The sequence below is a fragment of the Fukomys damarensis genome, unplaced genomic scaffold (assembly GCF_012274545.1).
Source record: "Fukomys damarensis isolate Sample0158 unplaced genomic scaffold, DMR_v1.0_HiC HiC_scaffold_5, whole genome shotgun sequence".
Lineage (NCBI taxonomy): Eukaryota > Metazoa > Chordata > Mammalia > Rodentia > Bathyergidae > Fukomys > Fukomys damarensis.
Genome location: NW_022900917.1, coordinates 61,664,857 through 61,683,085, shown reverse-complemented (window position 1 = coordinate 61,683,085; position 18,229 = coordinate 61,664,857). Strand labels below are relative to the sequence as shown.

The 18,229-nt window shown below is 34.9% G+C and overlaps 1 protein-coding gene across 1 annotated transcript in view; it reads left to right on the top strand.

Annotated features, from left to right (window-relative positions):
* Window positions 1-18,229, top strand: part of Spidr (scaffold protein involved in DNA repair) — a 331,648-nt gene that overhangs the window by 184,514 nt on the left and 128,905 nt on the right. The window contains exons 6-7 of the mRNA XM_033760739.1: window positions 15,896-16,091; window positions 17,792-18,042. Of these exons, the coding sequence (XP_033616630.1) occupies window positions 15,896-16,091; window positions 17,792-18,042 (447 nt within the window). The remainder of the gene's footprint in view (window positions 1-15,895; window positions 16,092-17,791; window positions 18,043-18,229) is intronic.

Genomic DNA, 18,229 nt, shown 5'->3' with positions numbered 1-18,229 from the left:
AGTTCAATCCCCAGTACCAAATGAAGGAAAAGATATTTACTTCTCCCATTATAATACAAGTTAAGTATCACTAATCTGAAAATCTGAATCTGAAATGTGCCCAAATATGAAAGTTTTTGAGTACCAGCATGACACTGCAAGTGGAAAATTCCACATTGGACCTTATTTCACATGTCACAGGCAAAATGCAAATGCATTAAAAATATTGTGTAAAATCACCTCAAGCTGTGTGTATAAGATTTATATGAAATGAAATGTAAATGAATTTCTAATTTGGACTTGGAATTCATCCCCATGAGATTTCATTTTGTATATGAAAATATTCCAAATCTTTTAAAAAATCGAAACTCTGAAACATTTTTACTCCAAGCTATCAGATAAGAAATACTCAAACTGTACACCTAGGTTTTTTCATATTTTCTTCTAATGCTTATCTGTTTGTGTCTTTACTTTTTTAATGTTTCAATTAAATTAGCTATACCACGTGATGGCACACGTCTATAATCCCAGAACTGAGACAGGAGGATTGTTGTGAGTTCAAGACCAGCCTGGGCTACATAGTGAGTTCCAGGTCAGTCTCAACTACATAGTGAGACCCTGTCTCAAAAAAAACTTTAAAAAAAAAAATTAGCTATTCCATTTTACGTTATGCATTTTTACCTAATATTTTATCAAGCATTTTATATGATTATGCAGTCTTTATATATTATTTTAACATATATTTCATGTTGTTTTCTCATAATTATAAAATGAATTCCATATTGTTTAATTTTTTAACAGGATTTTAGTATTAAAAGTATGAAAGGAGAGAGAAAGAATATAATAACAAAAGTCAATTATTTATTTTTCTTTGGCTGAAAATAATATATGCATAGTATACTAGACATCATTACAGGTAAAAATCTGGCTTTAGCACTGAGAATTTTTTCTTTCTGAAACCTAAAACTTTTAGAGGTCCCATTTAACCCAGCTATTCCCCTACTGGGTATCTTCCCAAAAGAATTAAAAGAATCATACCTCAACAGTATATATGCACCAGTGTTTATATTGCCACAGTTTTATAATAGCTAAAACTTTGAAACAACCCAGTTGCCCATCTCCTAGAGACTGGATAAAGAAAATGCATTTTGTTTTGTTTTTTTAGTAAAATAGAGTACTGCTCAGCATAAAGAATGAAAAATTAGAGACATGTATAGCTAAGTGAATATACATTGAGGCCATGCTCTTAAGTGAAATAAATACCGATTAGTAAATACCAAATAGTTTATCTGGTGTGAGAAACTGAATATGCAAATAAGGATCAAAAGGCATAATAGATAATGTGAAATATGAAGAAAAGGTCCAAAGGGGAAGGGGAAGTATGAAGGGTTGGAGAAAGCAAAGAAGGGAATGGAATTAATATAAAAAATGGAAATAAAGTCTTTGTAGATGGGGGGGGTGGAGGAGTTGATAGAGGGCAGAGGAACAGGGAAAAAATAAGAACCAAGATATATTATGTAAAGATATAAATTTCTAATGATGTCATTATATTGTATACTTAAAATGTACCAATGTAATTAATTAAAAATAAAAATAAAATGAAAAGGATTGGGGATATATAGAACAGTGCCAGAGTACTTATATAATATGGAGGAGGCCCCGATTCAATCCCCAGTACCACAGAAAGGGAGGGAGCACTAAGTAAAAATCAGGAATAAATCCTTCTTTATTGATAAAAACACATTAAGTGTAAATTGATAACAAAAATTGGGAAAAATGTAAAGGGATAAAACTCAATTATTAAAAGATATAGAAGGTTGAATTTTGAAAAGCAAAACCATCAGTATGTTATGAGAGACTCAGCTTACAATGTAAGGACACAAATGAATTGAAAATAAAAAGATGCAAAAAGCTATTCGAAGCATATAGTACCTAAAAGAGAACTGAGGTGGATATATTATTGGCAGACAAAATAGACTTTGAGTCAAAAATTGTTACAAGAGAAAAAAGGGTAGCATATTTGAAAATATATTTTTAAGTGACACATAGTCATTTATCTGTGGGTATAGTGTGACTATTCATTGCATACATACAATTGTGATCATATCAGGGTAATTGACACATGTAGCCCTTCACACATATGTAATTTATTTGTGGTAAGAATATTAAAATCTCTGCTAGCTATTTTGAAATATTCAATTAATTATTGTCAACCATAGTTACGTTACTGTGCTATCAATGTTAGAACTTATTCCTTTTAGCCATGCGTACCCATTATCTATCATCTCTCTGTCTCTCTCCCTCCAGGATATTATATATTGATAAAAGTTCCATATAGCAAGAAATAACAATTATAAATATAGACATACCTAATAAAGGACCCCCCAAAATTGCCTGAATCAAAAAGAGAGATAATAATAGCAAAAACATCAATACTCCATTTTCAGTAAGTTTTAGAACAACTGGGTAGAACATAGTAAAGAAATAGAGGATTTCAACAACACTACAAAGTAATTAAACTAAACAGACATGTATAAAATATGTCCTTTATCCCACAACAGCATAATACTCATTCTTATCAAGTGCATTCGAAACGTTCTACAAGATAGAATGTTAGTCCACAAAGCAAGTCTTAATCAATTTTAAAAGATTCAAACCTTATAATTCTTTTCCAGTCACAATAGAATAAAACTAGGCACAAAATACAAAGGAAAAACTGGAAAATTCATAAATATGTAAAAATGAACACACTCTAAATGACCAGAGGTTTAAATAACAAATCACAGAAATTAGAAAATACTTGAGAAGAATGAAAACAATACCCAACATACTAAAATTTATGGAGTACAGCAAAACAATGCTTGAAGGATATTAGATGTCAATTCATACATTGAAAAGAAAGACAAGAAACCAGTAATGTAAACTGTCCACCATAAGGAAATAAAGAAGATTAAACCCAAGTGTAGCAGAAAAAAGGAAATAATAAAAATGAAGAGATATATGAATAGTTGTTCAACATCACTAATCTTCAAGTAAATGCAAATTAAAATCACAATGTAATATCATCTGAAGTCTGTTTGGTAACTGTTGTCAAAAAGTAAAAAGGTAAGTGTTATCAAGAATGTGGAAAAAAGAGCCGGGTGTGGTGGCGCAAACTGTAATCCCAGCACTCTGGAGGCTGAGGCAGGAGGATCACTTCAAGTTCAAGACCAGCCTGCGCTACACAACGAGTTCCAGAGCAGTCTAAACTAATAGTGAGACCCTGTCTCAAAAAAACAAAACAAGAAAGAAGAATGTGGAGAAAAGAGACCACTTACATACTGTTAATGGGAATGTAAATTGGCATAGCCATTGTAGAAAACAGGATGGAGATTCCTTTAAGAATTAAAAATAGAAGTATTACATGATCCAGCAACTCTATTACAGGATACACATCCAGAGGATATACAGATATATGCTCTCCTACATTTGCTGCAGCATTATTCACAACAGCCAATACAGAACCATATATGGGATCAGCTAAGTTTGTCAGTTGATGAATAAAGAAAATGTGGTATATATAGTCATAATAAAATACTATTCAGGCATGGAAAGATATTTTGCCATTTACAGCAACATGAATGAATCTAGAGGACCTTATGCTGAGTGAAAATAAGCCAAACAAAAATACTCCATAATCTTACTTGTATATGGAATCTAAAACATTTCAACTTCTAAAAGCAGCATAGAAGAGTGGCTTGAAGAATGGGGAATGGGACATATCATCAGTGGGGTATAAACTTTCAGCTGTAAGGTAAATAATTACTAAAGCCCTAATGTTTAGCATGGTATCTATAGTTATTTCACTCTAGACTTGAAATTTGCTAAAAGAGTAGGTCTTAAGTATTCTATCCATAAAAAAATTATGAGGTGATAGATATGGCAGTCGGTTGAAGCCATCAATTCACAATGTATACACATATCAAAATATGGTGCTGTAATTGTTAAATGTATATAATTTATTTATCCATTACACCTCAATAAAGCAGAGGGAACACAAAATAAATAGATTGTTTTAATTAAATAATAAATGAAATTACAAAGAGGCAGTCCTGTGTCCTGCCTTCGTACACAAGGTGGTTACAGCAATCCAATGAGATAATTAATTGTTTTTCTTGAGACAGAGTCTCTCTATGGTTGCCCTGGCTGAACCTGAACTCATGGCAATCTTCCTGCTTTAGCCTCCCAAGTGCTGGGATTACAGGTGTGTGCTACCATGCCTGGCTAAATGAGATAACCTAAAAGGATGTTCTTTATAAAATGTTTAATTGGTGTATAAAATATAAACATTATAGTAATAAACTTTAAGCATTTATTATAAAAACAATAGCAATATTCATTATTTCCCTCTTCTAATGGATTACATTTTTTTCAAATTGATTCCATTGTTATTTATAGGTTTATCTGCAATCTGAATATTCAAAATCCAAAATACTCCAGAACTGGAAACTTTCTGAGTGCTAGTATGGCACCATAAGTGGAAACTTCCCCACCTGCCTCAGGTGATGGGTTGCAGTCAGAACACAGGTGCACAAGACCCAATTTATCTCCTAAGGGAAGAAAGAGCCTGCATGTACCTTTAACTTCAGGTCAAAAATGTTTTTTCATGTGAAACATTACTTAAAATATTATATTAAATTACCTTCAGGTTATGTGTATAAGAAATATAAATGAATTTCGTTTTTATACTTCTATTTTCAAGATAATATGTATATGCAAAAAAAAAAAAAAAAACCTAAGCCCAAGAAATACACATCTGGTTCCAAGGATGTCAAATAAAAGCTGCTCAATCTGTGTATCCTTTGTTGTACTGAGTGAGCTCTTGTATATAATAAGTGCTCAGTAAATATATTAGAGAAGACTTTAATTGAAACACTGTAATATTTAAGAGAATGTAAAATATTTGGATTATGCTTTGTTTTTTCAAGAAGGTGCAGTGGGCTATTTATAATGTAGTATCAGTGACCAAATTGTTTTTATAAAGATGACTTAGATAATCCATACTTTTGTATTTATAGCTCAGCAGAATGGTTCTATATAATATTAACATTTATCTTTATAAATTTTAAGGAGCCAAGAATTTAGTTGCTAGAAGTTAGCAGTAATAAACTTACAAAAGAAGATATTAATACTTGCATAACTGATTCCATATTGTTACCTTTGAAGATGTGCTTTGCAAATGAAAAAAATATTTTAAAAACAAACTAAAAGAGAAAACGGCTTCAAATGGCTTCTGTGTCCCTGAGTATTCCCATATATTGATCCATTTGTCCCTATGGAAGCCCACTAAATGCAGTCCAGAAGAAAAGATGGACTCTATCCTTGAGAAAACAAAATTTTATGTATTTGTCTTTATTTTATTTTTATTTTTTTGGTTCCAGAGATTGAACTTGGGACCTTGTACTTGTGAGGCAGGCGGCAGAACCACTGAGCTAAATCCCTGGCCCCTATTTGTCTTTATTTTAACAAACAAGAACATTTTAGTTTATTAAATTAAAAATAAATCACTTAAATTATTTTTCAGACAGTAAGTTTAAGAAAAAAATCATGAAATACAAAATGACTTGAGGTTTAATTTAAAAGAATTTGTCTAAAGTATAAAGCAAAGCTTTTACATGGAGAGCTTTTCAGAACAACATTTCTTGATTGTCCCTGGAAATCTTAGCGCTGAGTGTATTGGCCCCTAGGAAGATTTGGACATGTGAGTGAGTGCAGAAGTCAACTCTTTGTGATTAAAATATAAGCCTTGTTGGTTTTTTCCTAAACTTCACAGTTGAAGATTTAAAGTATAATGGCATATTGACTTCTCTGTGGCCATACACTTCACCTTCAGGTGAGGCATGCTCAGGAATCCTCTTGTGAAAAGGCAGGGTGGAGGTTCTATCATGAGAACGGTGGCTGCCCAGCAACCCTCAGCCCTACCAACTGCTGTTTTGTTCTTCCTCCTCATTTGTGGGTAACAACCTAACATCTGAGACCACAGCTCTCAAGGAGAGATATTTTCAGAGGATCCAAATCTGCCCTTTACCCTCGCCAGCATGGACCAAGGGGACAAAAACAAATCAAAGGAGAAGCAAAAAAACCTGGTTCTCTTTCCTGAATTGATCCTCAGCAGGACTTTAGCCTTCAGCTACTTAGAGGCTCAGAGAAAGTTTTTTTTGTCCAGCAGCATAGGTAGCTTCCTTGGTAGCAAAATATTTCATGAGTATTTCTGACTCTACTTCTCGCAGTCATTGAAAGTTCATCTTGGGGTATTTATTTTAATTTTAGCATATGACACACCCTGCTGTGGTTTTGCTATGCTCTTGTTCTATGTAACATTCTGAGGTTTTTGCCCTTCTTATTGCCCTAATTTATTTGCCTATGAAAGCAGTCTATGCCATTGAAGAGAAATTATGCTTTCTTGGTATAGTTTTAATACAAGAATGTTCTTATTTCTTTTAAAATTTGAAGCATTGTCCTGTAATCAATCTTACACACTGATCTAGTTTAACTGAGGTTTATTCTCTTTGAAGCTAAACTAAGCTTAGTATTTGCTTTGTGATTTCTGAGGACAACTGTTTCTTAGTCTTGTTCTACTGATTCTTTTATGTCAGTAGATTCTTTTATGTTAGTTATGTTACTCAGCTCTCTTGTGGTCAGTGTTTTCCCGAACTTCTTTTACTGTCACTCAGTATGAACAGAGTGAATCCTTTTGTTCTGAATTTCTTCATAAATTTTCAACAGAAAGTTCAATTTAGGATATTTTGTGGAGTTTAGAAAACAAAACATTGTTTAGTCCATTTGATTTGTTTTATTCCTTTGTATCTTCATGTACTAGTCAAGTATGTAGTCTTTTCTTCATATCTTGTGCCATGTCAGGTTTTATTTCTGCTTCTGTACTTTAATGGAATCAAAACATTCAATCATTAAAATATTTTACATATGAACACTGTCAACTTTTATTGAGGTGATGGGTATTAAGGTGATCATTGCTAGAATTGTTGTTTTATACATTTTAAATTATGCTTATACCTTTTTACCTGTGTTGATTTTTAATTATATGATTCTTTCAAGATTAATATTCATCTGAATAAAGTGCAGAGGGCCTAAGAGCTGTCTTTTGGTAATCTGATTGTTCAGACAATTCTGAGCCACTTTATTCTTCAAAAGCTCTAATAAGAATTAGCCTAGGGCCAGGTATTTAGGTCAGTGCTGCCCACACCTACCTTGCAAGCACAAGGTCCCAAGTTGCATCTCTGGTACAAAAAAAAAAAAAAAAAAAAAAGTCTAAGTAAAATTTGAGCCATTCATTCTAACCCCTGCTTATTTTGAGAATTGCCACTCATTTTTCCTTCCTGAGTTTCCATTTTCTTTAAAGATCATTCCCACAGTTGAGTTTGTGCTTATTAGCATCCTGGAATTAAAATGGGCTTTGTTACCCATAAATTTGAAAATTCATATATTTCTGATTAAAAGTACACAAAAAATTTCTCAATTTTCACAGTTTAAAATATTCATTTTGTTTAAATAATTTTAAATGGCAAATTATAGTTCTAAATTATTTGTTGTAAGAGATACTATTTTTTTTAAATAGGGTCCCATGTGTATTTCCGACTGTCCTTGAACTCACCATCTAGCCAAGGCTACCCTCAAAACTTGCAGCTATGCTCCTGCCTCAGCTTCCAAGTGCTGGGATTATAGGCATGTACCACCACTCACAGCAAGAGAAACTATTGAGATTTTTCAAGAACAATCCTTATGAACCTAAGATCTTTGAGGAATAATAAATACCATTCCTATAATGCAGTCTAATATAATCTAATATTTCCACATTATTGCCTTAAAATGGTTTAACATGTATTATATACCCTTATACAAAATAAGATGGATTGTTAATTTCTGTGACACAGACAAGATCATTTGGCTTGTAAGTGACAAAACTGGACTTGAATCCATGTGGTTAGGCTTCATATTCTATGTTCTTCAAGCTATATCACACGGCTACTCTGAATAGATAGAAAAACGGATGTTTCTTTTTAAAAATGTATATTATTGTTGACTAGAGATGAAATACTTAGGCAACTTTGTAAACTCAATCAAAAATGGGCCAGGCATTGTGGCACACACCTATAATCTCAGTATGTAGGAATTTGAGGAAAGAGGATTGCCACAAGTTTAAGGCTAGCCTGGACTATATGGCAAGACCCTGACTCAAAAAAAAAAAAAAAACGTGTAGTGTTTACCTTTTCTTCTGTTAAAAAGAATGAGATCTTCGTTGTTAACTAGGGAGCTAGAAAGTCAGGCATTTGCATTAGCAAGTTAATGCACCAAAATTCTATGCTTATAGTGTCTGCAGAGGTCAGTCAGGTGTAAATGGGCCACCAAGCAGGGTGTGTTCCTACCAAGTCTGGTGAAACCAGGAGGGCTGTATAGAAAGGCTTCTTGTCATGCTCAGTAAACCCCAAGAGTCAAGCAGGTGTTTGATCTGCTGACAAGGTTGAGTGAAACACATTCTGTTTGTTTTGTTTTCTTCTATTTTGTTGTACAGTGCTAAGGGTTCAAATCCAAAGCCTCAAGCATGTTAGGCAAGAGCTCAAACATAAAATAGTGAGCTATTACCCTTAACCCTGAGTGAATGGTGCTGTGTGTGTGTGTGTGTGTGTGTGTGTGTGTGTGTGTGTGTATGGCTAGCAATGCTCAAAATATGATGATGGGATCAGTAGCATCAGCATTACCTTGGAACTTGTTGAAATAAAAATTAGGGGGTAGAAATGTGGCTCAGTAGTAGAGCTCTTGCCTAGCATTTGCTAGTTCTTGGTTCAATTTCCAGGCCTTAGAGTCACATTGGACTAAGACTGTAAGATAAACATTTAGGGTTGACCTGGGGAAGAGTAGTCCTGGAAACCATGGGAATATACTTAGACTTATATTCAGGACATGGTACATAACTCAGGGTTGGAATGGTCCTTTAAAATAGAAACTAGTCATAACTGATACCTGTTTTCTTTCAGGAGTACTTTATGCACTTCACTTCTTAATAAATTTATTTGTATCTCAGTATAAAGATTGCTGCTTTTGATTTTCAAGAAACATGACTGAATAGAACAAGTATAATTCTCTTTTGTTTTTGTACTGGGGATGAAACTCAGGACATTGTGTTTGCGAGGCAGGTGCGGTGCCACTGAGCTAAATCCCCAGCCCAGATCAAGTATAATTCTTTACTCAGAAACCATACTCATGAGCTGGGCATGGTGATACTTGCCTGTAATCCCAGCACTTGGGAATGTGACACAGATGAAGCACCATTATTATTTCAAGGACATCCTGGGCTATCTAGTGAATTCAGGGACAGCACAAACTACAAACTGCACAGGACGACCCTATCTCAAAAAAGAAAAACCATACTTATGAGAAACCTAGTTATAGCATTGTACTACTTTTGAGTGCTAGATTCATAAACCAACCTGTGGAGACAGATCATACTATTATATTATAAAACCAAATTAGAAATATAAGCAGGCTTGATGGCACACACTTGTAATCCCAGAACTTGGAACGCTGAGGCAGGAGGATTGCTGTGAGTTCTAGACCAACCTGGGCTACATCATTCAATCTTAGCCACTTTGTTCAGTTATACATAGGAAATTATTTATCCAGGTAAAATCTCATTAAATAATAAATTTATTTGAATATCTGTATTAAAGAATAATATAGTTACCGTATATAATCCTTTCATTTAAGGATAAATTGCTTAATTTTGGGGGGATAAATCATTTCAGCACTTTCTCTTTTTAAGAGTATTACATTAATAAATGTAGTCCTACCATTTTGGGCTCACATACCTCTGCCAAGTTGAGGTTTATTTCTTACTCATAATAACATTTTTTATAATGGCATTACAAATATTTTTGAATTAGGGATTTTTTTTTTTTTTGGTACCATGGATCAAACTCCAGACCTTGTGCCTGTGAGGCAGGCACAATGTCACTGAGCTAAATCCCCAGCCCCTGAATTATGATTTTAACTTTCATCATTTGTGTAACTTTTTCATGCTTTTTCCAAATAATGTAAATTCTTTGCTATATTTCACTATAATATTTTGATGGATGTTTTTGTACATGTTTTTCTCCCTATCTGATTATTTCATTGGTATAGATTCTTAACAATGGCCTTGTTGAAATACACACACACACACACACACACACACACACACATTATACATTGTTAAGGTCTTTGATTACCCAGTTTTATTTAAGAATGTATACACTGTTGTGAACGTAGAGAAACTGAATTTTTCAAAGATATCTTACATTGGAGAAGTTGTCAACAGAGATATTTTCAAAAATAGACAATATCTAATAATATTAGTTTCCTCCTTAAGTAATTACTGTAGCAAGGCCTGATTATTACAAATTACAGATTTGTAATTCCAGCACTTGAGGAGGCTGAGGTAAGAGGATCCCAAGTTTGAACCTAGCCTGGGCAATTTAGCAACGTAGCAAAAAACCCTTTCTCAAAATAAGAAAAAATGGGTTGGGGATGTAGTTCAGTGTGAAGTCCCTGGGTTCCATATCCAGTCAAAAAGAAAAAAATGCTAGTACTGTATGTGTTAATCCTAATATATACAGGTCTCCATTCTTGATTTGTAATATGAGTACATGTATAGTCATATAATGGCACAGAAATACTATTAAGTAGTTATTAACCTCACTTTAGATATGAAAAAGGTGAGATTAAGAAAATTGAAATAAATTAATCAATACGAAACAGAAATAAATAGCCTTACTTCCATTTTAAGTGGACAGTACTTATTCATTATGTGAGTTACAGAATTTTTATTCATATTCTTTTTCAGGTTGAGAAAGTTTTGTATTTCTCACTTTCTGAGTTTTTCATTATAATGGGTATTGAATTTTATCAAATGTTTTTTCTACTTCAATTGATATAATTTTTATTTTTTAGCCTTTTACTTGGTGAAGGTGATTTTTTTTAAATGTAAATAAGATTTTTTTACATCTCTGTAGTTAACCCCACTTGTTATAGCAATTGTCTTTTACATATTGCTGAATTCTGTTTGCTAATATTTTCTTAAGAATTTTTTTTGGTACCAGGGATCAAACTCAGGACCTTGTACTTGCCAGGCGGGCATGGTGCCACTGAGCTACATCCCCAGCCCATGTTAAGGATTTTTGTACTCATATTTTGTGGTTTTGAGCTCAGGCTAGCAAAACTTGTGGTGATCCTCCTGCCTCAGCCTCTCAAGTGCTGGTATTACAGAGATATGTTTGTGGTCTTAAAATATTTTGGTCTGCAGCTTGTGCTATTATTTGTCTGATATCTGTGTAATACTGGGCTTGTAGAATGAACTTGGAAGTGCTTCCTTCTTCTGCTTTCAAGAAGAGGATGTACAGAATTGGTGTTAGTACTTATTTTCTCCAGTGAAAGTATCTAGAGTTATAGATACTGCTTTTGGAGTTTAAAAATTAGAAATTTATTTTCCTCAATACTTTTAAGGTATGTTTTTCTGTTTTCATCTATTTAGTAAAATGCTTAAGACAATAAACTTATAAAGAGAAAAGCTTGGTTTTTTTCTCACAGTTTTGAATGTTCCAGTCTAACTTGCCCCTTTATTTGGGCCTTTAACAAGACAATACATTATGATTAGAAGAGTGGTGAAGCAAAATCACTTATGTTAAGTGCCAGGATGTATAAAGTGCAAGAAGACTAAGGTTCCACAATTTCCTTCAAGAGGAGCCCACAGTGGACTAAATACTCCCAATAACGGTTCCACCACCTCCCAGTCGTACCATCCTAGGGGCTAACACTTAATGTGGGCCTTAGGGGGACATTCATCATCCAATCAATAGCACATGACTATTCAAGTAATGTTTTATATACAGTGCATCATAGTTGTTTATTCTTTTTAAGAAATTAGCTCATTTCCTCTGAGTTGTTATAATGTATGTATATGGAATTCTTGATAGTAGCCCTGTACTAGCCTTATGATACCTACAGGGTCTGTAATGATATCTTCATTCTTTTTTTTTTTCCTTTTGTTGCTGGGGATCAAACTCGGGTCCTTGCACTTGTGAGGCAGGCGGCGGAACCACTGAGCTAAATCCCCAGCCCGATATCTTCATTCTTGATGTTGGTAATTTATATCTTCTCATTTTTTGCGAGTCAATTCGTGAATCATTTTGAAGGACCAACTTTTTGTTGCCTTGTTTATTCTCTGTTTTCCTATTTTCAAATGTTTTGATTATTGATTTGAGGTTTTTCTTCTAATATAAGCTTTAAATAGTATAAAATTCTCTCATAGTATTGGTTTAGCTGTTTTTCACAAATTTTGATATTTTAAATTTTCATTTCCATTTTATTTTTAAATTTTTTAGTGAGTCTTCTTTTTTGACCAATGTGTTGCTTAGAAGTGTGTTGTATTATTACCAAGGGTTCATAAATTTTGATATTACCCATTACCAAGTTCTAGTTTGATTTTACTGTGATCAAAGTAAATATTCTACATTATTTTAATTTTTTTGAACTTGTCAAGATTTATTTTATGTCCTATAATGTGATCTCTCTTATGTCTAGTGGCACCTGAAAAGAATATGTACTCTGCTGTTGTTGGATGAAATATTTGGTTAGATTCTATAGATTGATGGCATGTTGTCTTCTTCTGTATCCTTGCAAATATCCTCTCTGGTTGTTCTATCAAATGTTGACAGAGTAACGTTAAACATCTCCAACTGTAATTGTGGATTTGTTGATTTTTTTTCTTTCAGTTTTTTTCCTTCCTGTGTTTGTTTTTAATCTTTGTTGTTTGGTAAACACACATTTTGGCAAATACACATTGCTATATGTTCTTGATGGATTGACCTTTTATCATTATATGATATCCTTCTGAGTGTCATTTTCTTTGCTCTAAAACCTAGTTTACATAGTTTCTCATCTTTTGATTAATATTTGCATGATATATCTTTTGCAACATTTTGCTTTCATTGTCTCTCTTATTCTTAGAGATAGCATACAGATAGATCCCATTTTTATTCCATTCTGCCAATCTGTCTTATAATTTGTTTATTTAGACCATTTACAATTACTGTAATTATGGATATGTTAGGACTTAGTTCTGCCTTTTTTACTTTTGCTTTTTCTGTTTATTCTTTTTCCCTTTGTTTTCTTTTATGTGACTTTTCATGGGTACTACTTGAACATTTTTTAGAATTTCACTTTGGTTTATTTATAATGTTTTTGTGTGTATATATTTTTATAGCTATTTTAATGATGACTCTGGGCATTACATTAAATATACATAACCTGTCACAGTCTACTGAGTCAACATTTTGTCTGTTTATGTGAATTGTAGAAGCCTGTGTCCCTTTATATTTCATTAGCCTCCTATTCTTAAAATGATTGTTTTTAGTATTTTCTCATTTAGAACCACATTAAACAGCTTAATAGGGCTGGGGATTTAGCTCAGTGGTTCCACTGCCTGCCTTTCAAGCACAAGGTCCTGAGTTCAATCCCCTGTACCCCCCCAAAAAAAAGCATAATAAATTTTGTTATAGTCATAATTTTGAAAATTTAAGTATAGTAGGAAGACATTCTGTTTGCCTATATTATTTTACATATATCTTTCCTTTTATGTCTTTCTTCCCACAGTCCTGAGGCTCTGTTTTGCCAGTCTATATTTCCCCTTCTTATTTGGTATTTACTCTCATTCTGTCTCTACATTCATTCATATTTTTCTGTGACTCGTCCATTCTGATGTTGATATTTTATAACATTTTGGTTTGTAGTTCTGAAACATCCACTTTTAGAAAATATTCTATTTCTTTGCTGACATCTTTTTTTATTTGTCTCAAGTTCACTCATAATTGCTCAGTGAAACATTTGCATAATAGCTATTTTAGCATCTTTGTCTGATAATTCTAGCATGTATGTATGTCATCTCAGCAGTGCCATCTAGTAGTTGCCCTTTTTCCATGAGGTTGAGATTTTTCCTGATTCTTAGGTACAAGAAATTATTTTAGATAAAAACTTGGACATTTATGGTGTGCTAAATGTCCCAAATCTTATGAGATTCTGGGTCTTATTTAAACCTGTTTTAGGTAGCTTCATCTGACACTACTTTGTAAGAGGAGATGGGGACAGGCTGTCACTGCCAGGTGCACTTGATATCTGAGACAGAGAAGGAAATTCCTGAACAGGGATCTGCATTCCTGCAAAGCTCTACTGATAATACCCTGGCTGGGAGAGCCAGGGGTGCCTTATGGCTGCCTCTCAGGTGGCTGCCCCTGACAACACTGGGCAGTGGTGATAGTCCTAACTTTCTAAGCTTTCTGTGGCACTACTGGAGGTTATTACTATGAGGTGAGGGTTCAATAGAGGCACTGAGCTAGTCTCCGCTCTCACAGTGAGGGTGTACTCATTGCAGGCATACAGGGATTCTCTTGCCCCACCTTCTCACCCTACTCCAACCTGGCAAATGGGGCTCTTCACTAGAGAACAGTGAGAGTAGAAGTCTGGTCTCTCCACTTGGCCTTAATAGAAAGCGTGGGAACTTTTTACAAGCTTCTTGTGGCATTTCCCCAGAGTAGACAAGTTATTATCCAAATATTTTCTGCCTTGCTAAATTAGCCCCTTTCTTAGTCCTTTGATGAAAGAAAATGGGCTTTAGGTGGGGGGCTTTTTTTGGATCAGCACCTATTGCTGTTTCCAGGTGGCCATCTGTTTTATTTAGCTCCAAGTCTGGGATATAAGGGCAAGGCAGAAAGAAATCCTAGAGGCATAATGCTGTATCATTCTTCAGTTCCTCTGAGCTTTGGCTCCTGAAGTTTCTGGGTGCTGCCTGGTCTGCCTTCTCTCCACCTTTCAGTGTTTTCTTGTGGTCATCATATACTTTATATATTAAGTCAGGCACTTTAGTTGTACTCAGTAAGAAAAATAGACAAAAGTATGTCTATTTCTTTTCCCAGATCTGAAGTCCTAATTTTTTCTTGTTTTCAGCCCCTCTTGTTTTGAGAGGTGGTTATTAAAGTGTTTTACCTCTCAGATGACCGAAAGGAACCAGGAGAATTTTGTTTAGTATATTCCCAGTCCTTTTTTACTTCAGTGTGAGGCATTTCAGTTAAATATGGCCAGTTTGCTAGCAAAAGTAAAAGTTCCTTTGTGATCTCATACTATGTTCTTTGAAAATTAGAACTGTTTAAATATCTCTGTTTGATTATAAATAATATTTAATTCATTGAGTACTTTCTTGTGCCCGTTGATAGTCATTGCTCATTCTCTGCATTTCTCTCAGGAAGGGCACAGAGCATGAGAACTGGCCTGAGGGAGCTCAAGCCTGATAATTTAAATGGTCTTCTTCCATTCCTGACACAGGATTTCACTGGAAAAGTAGTCAGATTCCCTGACAACCACACTTGAAAATTAGGGGCAGCTGTTTGTCACTCTGCAGGCTGATTTGGTCCTAGCTGTCCATCATTTAGGAGCAGCTGTCACTCTATGGTCTGGCTTGTCCTAGGTCTACTGGTAGGAATACTGTCCCTCCATGTACTGGCCTGCTCTTACCTTCCCATCATTAGGGGTGGCTGTCACTGTACAAGCTGACAGTGGTCTCAGCTGTCAGTAGCAGGTATGTGATTGCTCTTACATACTTTTTGGGTTTTTTTGAGACAGGGTCTCACTATGTAGTTGAGACTGACCTGGAACTCACTGTGTAGTCCAGGCTGGTCCCAAACTCACAGCAATCCTCCTGCCTCAGCCTCCCGAGTGCTGGGATTACAGGCGTGTGCCACAATGCCCAGCTATGCTCTTACATTCTTGATTTAGCAAAATATAAAGGATAATTCAACTTTATAAATAAAATGTTCAATTTTGTTCTCTTTCCCAGGCACAAACTTATTATCCCAAATGGAAGTTGTCCTGTTATTCTGAATACTTATTTTTGTCAGAAATTTGTTGCCAAAGAAGACTCAGAAACAACTTATGATGTGTACTGTCGGGATACACCCCTTCCGAGAAGAAACATCATTTTGGCTCAGATATTTAGAATTAAGGGTATAACAGATAATTCACCTGAAATCCAGGTAAGGTCTCATTGGCTCAGAGGTTTTATGCTTTCAGTAATATTTGAGACTGGATTTGAAAGGATATAGGTTATGAGGATGTTCACTTTGGGACCTCCTCTAAAAATATATTCTAGAACATTTTATTAATGTTATCCTTGAAAACATTGTAGTTCAGGTCAGTATTTAGTTGCAGTCTTTTAACACTATCTTCCTCATTATGCATTTTTAATCTTTATTCCAATATATTAAAATATATGAAAGTATTTTCTCTGTTCGTATCTTACAGCTAAGAAGTTTAGGTCTGTCTTTATTTTTTTTTAATCTTTGTTTTTCTTTTCCATAAAATGTATATCCCTTGAGATTAAAAAGAGCTTCATAAACTGGTGCTTATACCCTAGAGATTGATTTTTGGAATTTTTATGGCCCTGAACCATGATCATTTGCTAGGATGAATTTGGGGAACCACTAAAATTCACTGACAGTGGGCATGCTGTGTGCCATAGAAACAGTCTCAGCTCTGGGAGTCAGTGTTGTTTCTACCACGCAGGCCTCAATCTCAGAAGGTTACAGAAACCTTCACAAAACAAAACGTTCAGACTGACATATCAAGAAAGGGAAAATTACACAAACCTTTACTCTTTTTTTTGTTTGTTTGCTTTGATTTCCTTTATTTTCAGTACTAGGGATTGAACTCACAGGGTGCCCTTTTTATTTTGAGACAGACTCTTGCTAATTGCCTGGGCTGGCCTCCTACTTGAAATCCTCCTGCCTCAGCCTTCCAAGTAGCTGGGATTACAGGGGTATATCATTGCACCAGCCACCCTGTTTGTGCCATATATCAAAGCAAAAGTCTCCAGTATCTATTTGAAGAAGTTTATGGAAGGACTTACTGAAAAGGAAAGAGCTCTAATCAATTTAATTATAACACTGAAAATATGGCTCAAAGTACATTTTTAAACAGTTCTGCAATGTGAAGTTGATTAGGTATAATTTTGTCTCATAACAGTGGCAATGAAGCTGCTGTGTGGCATAATGGTTGAGAATGTGGACTTTGGTACAATATGCCCTGGTTCAAATCTTACCTCAGCCATTTTATGCTGGGTGACGTTTGGCAGTCTCTTTGTATCTCAATTTTGCCTAAAAATTGAGATAATGATATTGTATCCCATGTTGAGTCATTATGAGGATAAACATTAATTTTTTGTCCTTCCAGAATAGAGCCTGGAAGATAGAAAACACTTTAGAAGTATTGTTGTCTTAACAGTAGTTGATATTATTGCATAGGGTAATTTGGAGAATATGTGAGTATGCAAAACATTTAGTCTAGTAGTTTGCATATATGAGCACTTAATAAAGTACTTCATTTTTATTATACCCTTGTCATTCTTTTACTTTGTATTTTACTTTGTCCTTTTAGATGTGTCACCTCAAAAAGAAAAAAAAAACAATGGTTAATTACCATAAGGTATTTAATAGCAGGACTGTCCATGCTGGAATTCTGTTGGTAGGAAACACTCTGGTGTCCACATTATTGTCATCTACCTGTCCCTCCTCGGTAGACTAGTTACCTGACAGACATAGAGAGCCTCCCACTACAGATTTGTTGCTTTTATCTTCACCATTCCTTCAGTTCAGTAAAGATTCTTCAAGTAATTACTTGGTGGGTAACATGATGTTGTAGGCAAAACTGAAAAAGCTCCTTTTGCTTTCTTGGCCAGGTTGTACATAGTGGCCTGGCCACCACAAGTGCAGGTTGCACCCATGGGCATGAAGAGGCAAAGCAGCACCTCACAGCTGGCGCTTCCTCAAAGAATTCTCTCCTGGATGTGGTGGAAAGCCAGGGAGCTGCCCCATATTCAGAAGTGGGTGTCCGAGTGGTGGTACAGAGAGTTTACTTCCTTCCTTCCAGAGACGGCTCCAGAGGCCAGCAGCGGAGTGGCTCAGGGTATGCCGACCAACCAGGAACTCAGTGAGTATCAAAATATGAGCATGGGTGGGGAAGGTCATCCAGACCTCATTTAATAATTCATTTAATGACCTGGTGACGGGAACAGACCCTGTTTGTTAAACAGTGAATGTGTTGTTTGATTTCTTGATGATAGCCAATTCTTTTTTGGGTAGGATAGAATCTCAGTGTTGTTTTTTTTTTTTTTTTT